The sequence below is a fragment of the Charadrius vociferus genome, unplaced genomic scaffold (genome assembly GCF_000708025.1).
Source record: "Charadrius vociferus isolate BGI_N301 unplaced genomic scaffold, ASM70802v2 scaffold178, whole genome shotgun sequence".
Taxonomy (NCBI): Eukaryota; Metazoa; Chordata; class Aves; order Charadriiformes; family Charadriidae; genus Charadrius; species Charadrius vociferus.
The window spans coordinates 2,608,308-2,614,307 of NW_009649717.1; the positions used below are offsets into that span (position 1 = coordinate 2,608,308).

General features: G+C 34.3%; 1 protein-coding gene across 1 annotated transcript in view; it reads right to left on the bottom strand.

Moving 5' to 3' along the window:
- The window catches only part of LRBA (LPS-responsive vesicle trafficking, beach and anchor containing), a 419,275-nt gene that overhangs the window by 351,764 nt on the left and 61,511 nt on the right, over positions 1-6,000 (bottom strand). The window contains exons 15-17 of the mRNA XM_009890761.1: positions 5,123-5,185; positions 3,235-3,332; positions 33-125 (exon numbers count right to left, since the gene is read on the bottom strand). Coding sequence (XP_009889063.1) covers positions 33-125; positions 3,235-3,332; positions 5,123-5,185 — 254 coding nt within the window. The remainder of the gene's footprint in view (positions 1-32; positions 126-3,234; positions 3,333-5,122; positions 5,186-6,000) is intronic.

Sequence of the window (6,000 nt, forward strand, 5' to 3'; positions counted from 1 at the left end):
GAGGTTTTTTTAAGACCTAAACAAGTACTTACTTTGGAGCAAGATGCTTTAAGAAATACCCCATCACTTTCAGAGCTTGCACCCTGATGCCTTCACTTCGTGATGCTAAAAGCTTGTAGACAACCCTAAATGGAGAAAACACAAGGCTTCCTAAAATAGTTGAAATACACAGCAATTTTTGGAATGACAAATTAACTACAGTAGACTGCAAGTAAAATTTAAAATTCTGAAGAATGACTATTAATAAGACTACAAAAACAGCATGACGTTTCTGTTAATGGCACAATAGTTTGTGAGTTTACATTTAGAGATTTTTAATAAAACTTAAGTATCTCCCAAATATCAATAGACAAAACATGCTGTGAAAGGCTGCTGCAATTTCTATATTGAGAACTGTCTTAATCTGCTGTTTTATTCAGAAAACTAAGCAAGCAATTGTTTCAGTATAAATGTGGCTGGATAGAAATAGCCATGTACAGAGGGGGATTTATTACTAGCGCTGATATTTGACATCTGTGTGCACTGTTGCTCCTTCAGGAAGGACAGAGGAGGACAACAAGTCAGGAGGCATTCTTCTCATTTCACCTACATTGGTTTCTGCTCTTCACCTCCTTATGAATACGCTCTACACTCACTTACGGTCCTCCACTGAGAAGGTTTAAGAAGAAAGCCGAAGGGAGAGAGGGGCACATCTGTAGCAAAGTACTAGACTTCACGAGCCAAATAGTTCCAGCTGAAGGTTTCCCAAGAAAGAAAATGAGTGTAACAAACACACCAAGGAAAGTATCAGTGTAACTGACGAAAGTCTGGTAAATTAACAAACAACTGGAAGTATAGTCTTAAAGCAGGAAGTGTCCAGTAACCTTAAATATACTTGACATTACCAATTCAATCTAATAGTGCACAGATCTCATCATGTGTATCTATGCCTTCCACTCCCCAAACAAAAAGAAATCAGACTTAACTTCTCAAACATTTATTTGCAGTACATTAAAGCTTAATGTTGTACTTAATGAAGTTTATTTGACAGGAGGCCAATATTAGAATTTTTCACCATGTAACGTGAAGAATAACAAATCCAAGTTTTTAATTCTTGTAAATCTCCCATAAAAACATAAGACATCTAAATATATTTATCAGTTACATCTAATTTCATTCATTGCTTACTTTTTAGACAGTAAAGTGCTTATGACCACATCACCATCTGATTTTAGCTGGGCTGTGGTTCATGGCATTGGACAGATGTCTGAATATGATTTAGCTTATACCTACATGGACTAGTAAGCTCTCTCTGGAAAAAAGATTTCCTAATGCTCCATGAAATTATATTGGAACAGAAGGCACAGTACTCAGCCTTTACTGTGAATATTTTCTGAATAAATTTGAGGAAATTTGTATCACTTTATTAGGGGAAAGAGAAAAAAATAATAATAATTTCAAGGATTCTTGAGTCTTTCTAAAAACATCCCATGTCACAATACTGCATTTTAGATCAGCCAGTTGTAAAGAGTTCCAAGGACTTATTCAAGTTTTTAGGTCTTATCTATACATAACCGAGCACTTATGACTAGTTACATATTCCTTCACTTTTACATAACTAGAAATATTACCCAAGACACCTAAACTAAGACAAAAAAAAACTAGTTATATACTAGAATACAAGTGAAAACCCAGGAGTGATGTGAAAACCCAGGAGTGATTAAAAAACAGTTATCTATAACAAATAACTTATCCTGGAGAAAGCTGCAGCCACAGTAACTATAGAATCAAACAAATAAGCCAGCCCACAATACAATGTTCATTCAAGCAATATAATCCATTTCCCTGCTTGTCTTAACAGAACAGTATGAGGGTTACCTAGTTGCACAGCAAAAAAATATTTCCTTGCACTTATTTCTTCATTAGATTGGTTTCTTTAAAAATTTTAATAATCAAAAAACACCAAATATTTATAAAGCTTTGCAAATTTTAAATTTCAAGAATATGGCATTTTAATTGCAAAAAGTAAATGTATCAATAAGCATACAAACAACCTGATAAGTGGCTGAAGAAAATACAGGAGCAAGGAATGTAAAAAACAAAACAGGAAAACAAACTGATTTCTCACTATGGACTCACTATTCATACTGACTCGCCCATATACTGGTTAATAAAAAAGAAAACATCTACTGCCAGTTGTTAAATAAAAACAAACACATTGCATTCGAGACCCAACATGACATTCAAATACTTTATTATTTAGAGTTTTTATTAGTTTCCATAGCATAATACATTACCATACAAATGAAGTCAAAACTGAAGAAAATGGGTAAAAAAAAAAAAAAAGTCAGCCTACCACTAAAAGGGGAGAAAACAATTATGAACGTGCCTGAATGTTGTCTCTTGAGAAAGGGCAACTGAAAAAATATATGTATAAATAGGGGTTAACCAATAGGTGCAACAAAATGTATGAAATGAGACTCTACCTTTACACAGCTAGAGAATTACTACTCCACATGCTCTTCTAGGAATAGTTCCTACATTTGTCCTGTTGCAATTTTTTCCCCACTATGTCCATGCAGGTTCATTTTAAGTTAGGAAAGTTCATTAATGTCACCACCCTCTGAGAGCCACAACACAAAACAGTGTCATAACTTAGTCTTTTTCTAGCAGATCTTCTCTTGTGCCTTTACTGTTAGTAGAATTTGCTACTTTCCTCTCACAACACTGTTAAACAATACTTTTGTTTTTGTTAGGAAAAAGATTGTGAAAAATCCATACCACAAAGTGCTAAATTTAAACAAATAAAAGGTTTCTTCTGCAAAAGTCCCATAATAATTTACACATTACAAAAAAAAGGAAAGAAAGCTAACAAAGGTCAGAAGAAAGCTGAACCAATTTTTGCCAGCCCACTTTCAGTTCTAAAACACATGTAAGAATGGGAGGCTAAAGACTAAGCACTAGTAGATGAAGGCTTAACATCTATGCATAGACGAACTCAAATTGATCACTACCTGTTCAAGCATGACTGACAGCTTGGAAACATTAAAAAAAAAAAAAAGACCTCATTGATAATAAATCCAACATCACCTCTTGTCAAAAGAACACCTGGACACAAAAATCTCCCAAGATGAGGAATCTAAGATTGCAATACATACACTAACGAGGACCATCCAGATTTAATGGGAATTCTAGCAAGCAACAGTATAGTCAAAATACTATTTCCTTTTGCCCACTTACAAAATTCAAACTTACTGTAATCCATTCCTCTGATCAAAAGCAGGGATCATAGAACCGGGATGCTCTGACATCAGAGCAACAAGCAACTGCAAGACATCCATTAGATTGTCATCCTGTTGAATAAAAGTTAAATTTGAATTAAAAATGCATGTACGCTAGAACAGTAGCGGTCAAAAGAACCACTACAAAATATTTCAAAATGACCTGGAGAGTAACAGTAAACCAAGGACCAAAACAATTAAGCCAGGATCAAAAGAGCTGGAAGGCAAGTGCAGGAGAAAATATTACCAAAAAACCCACTTTATTTTTTAGAGTGAAAAGCAATACATCTGTGTCTGGGATGTAAGCCTTTGACAGGGAATGGACTTTTGGACTATGCCATTTCCTTCCACACACATACTCATCTGTTTGCATATACATTTCCCCATCTTCTACTGCACGGGAGCTAGAAATAAACTGCTGCACATTTTCTGGGGTACAGGGTGGTGTTTAATGCAAAATCTCTATCGACAAATGTCCACCCCAGGAAAAAAAAAAAAGAAAACAAACACCACTTCCCATAGACAATTAAATTACCCATTTAAAATGGGTAATTCAAACTGCTCAGTAAAGTTTTCTGTTTTCCACACTGTTAGTCTAAAACACTCTGAACTACAGTTTATTAATTTGTTCCAAGTTAATTATAACTAAAAATAACCTATGACTTAGTGAAATAGCAACTGTTGCCTTTTCCCATTCTTTGTGGTATTAAAATGAAAGCTTATTAAACAAAAAAACCCAAACACTTTCAAACAAATATTCTGATTCTTTCTCTATTAGAAAACACATTTTACATTCCTTGAACAACTGTGTTCACTTGATATCATTACCTTCCATTACAGACGCTATCTCTGATGAATGAGCCCTATAAGAAGGCTGATTTTTTTTGTTGTTGATGTTTTTCTGAATTTACAACTAGATACCTAATTCTGTGGGATTCAGCATTCATGGATCTTTTAGACTTAACCATGCACACTGTTAACATAGTTAAAATATCACTTCCTCATCTGAAGGCTGTATAAAGCTTCTGCTATTTTGGTTTACTCTTACATGTTATCAAGAGCCTTATTTTTTACATCTCCATATAAAGCAGAATGACTTAAATTGCTTGCCCATGGTATTACCAAGTTAGCAGTAACAAGCACAGAGAGTAAAAGGAAAATATAGGTGTAAACCAAAAAAGAAAGAAATCTATCCTGCTTGAAGTGAAGTTCAATTAATTCCTTATTTTACCCATTTCAAGCACCCTTACAGAGATGAGATCAGTTAGATTTATGTCCCCATTTCCCTTGTCTTTGATGTTGCATCTGGCATAAAGTGCCTTTTCCCGGTGCTAAAATATGAAGATGCAGATGTATCAGTGGTAACCAACATTTTCTCCCAATTAGGTTTATATGCTTCTCTTAGATGCCATTAACATACATCTTTATTTTTTAATGCATGTTTTCAATTTTATTGCTTTATTTAAGAAGCAAAATAAAAAGAAGAGAGAAGCAAAACAAAAATATTACTTAGGCAGCATAAAACAAGGGTTTGTTTTTTTTTTTTTTTTTTTTAAAGTCGGCCTCACCATCTGTTTTTCTGCTTGGTAAATCGGTTTGCAGAACAACATCAGAAACCATTTTGACTTACTGGCTTAATGAACTTCAATCTAACATTGAACATAGTGCTTAAATCACTGCAAGAATATTGACAATTCAGCACACTACACTAAGGAGTTGGACAATGTTTGCCGCTTCCTCTACAGAGCCATCTTGTGGCATAAAGAAGGTAACATCTGAAAATACTCAAATATTGGTGGTCACAACCAACAGTAGTACCTCTCTTCCCCCCGCCCTCGCACACCCTCCAAATTAAAAATTACCTCATGTATAGTGAGCAGATAATTGAGGATAGCCTGCAATTCATCTTCTTTTACTCCATAGTCCTTTAAAAACAATCAAGTTTTAACTATCATCTTTCACGTACAAAAGTACTGTTCCCAAAAGAGCATTATTACAAGCCATGGTTATATACAGAGCAAATCCCACAACATAAATTTGTTTTCACTTGGTACTATAATAGCTTCATAGATGGAAGGTGGCTTTTTCCCTGCCCAAAAAATACCCACTGAATGTTATAAAAGTACACTAAGACAACACCAATACAGGCATAAAAATAGGCTACATGGTAACATAGTACCTGATATTGTTAGAGTAGCACATGTTAATTGATACAAATAATCTGAAGTGAGAGCTTCCTATTAACAGAAGAATTAAATTAAAGATTCAAAAGTAGACCTGGATGTCTAATTATAAGCCTGTTAGCTATGCCTATAGCTGAGTTTGCTTCTTATTTTGCGCTACAGAATCCTATCTTCAGTTGCTATCAACTTTTCAGAAATTTAAATCATCTATGGCATCTATGTCATGAATATGCTTGAAGGTCTTTTTCTAAGAACAGGATAAGGGAAGTGAAATGCATACTTCTTCATTTCTATGGCTTTTACTTTTTAAAGCAAGTCTCTTATTTCCCAAGAAGATTGTGCACCACTGTGTATAAATAGAAAATTTGCAGAAGAATCAACCTTTTATGATGGACACGTTTTTTACTGTCCTTGTGAAACTCTATCCAAAACTGTCCAAGTTATAAATCTCTGACAGAAATTAAAAAAAAAAATTATGAAGCAAACACTTCATGAAAGTCTTTTAGAGTTTGATAGCTAAATTGTCCCTTATTGCAGAACATCCAATATAAAGAAAG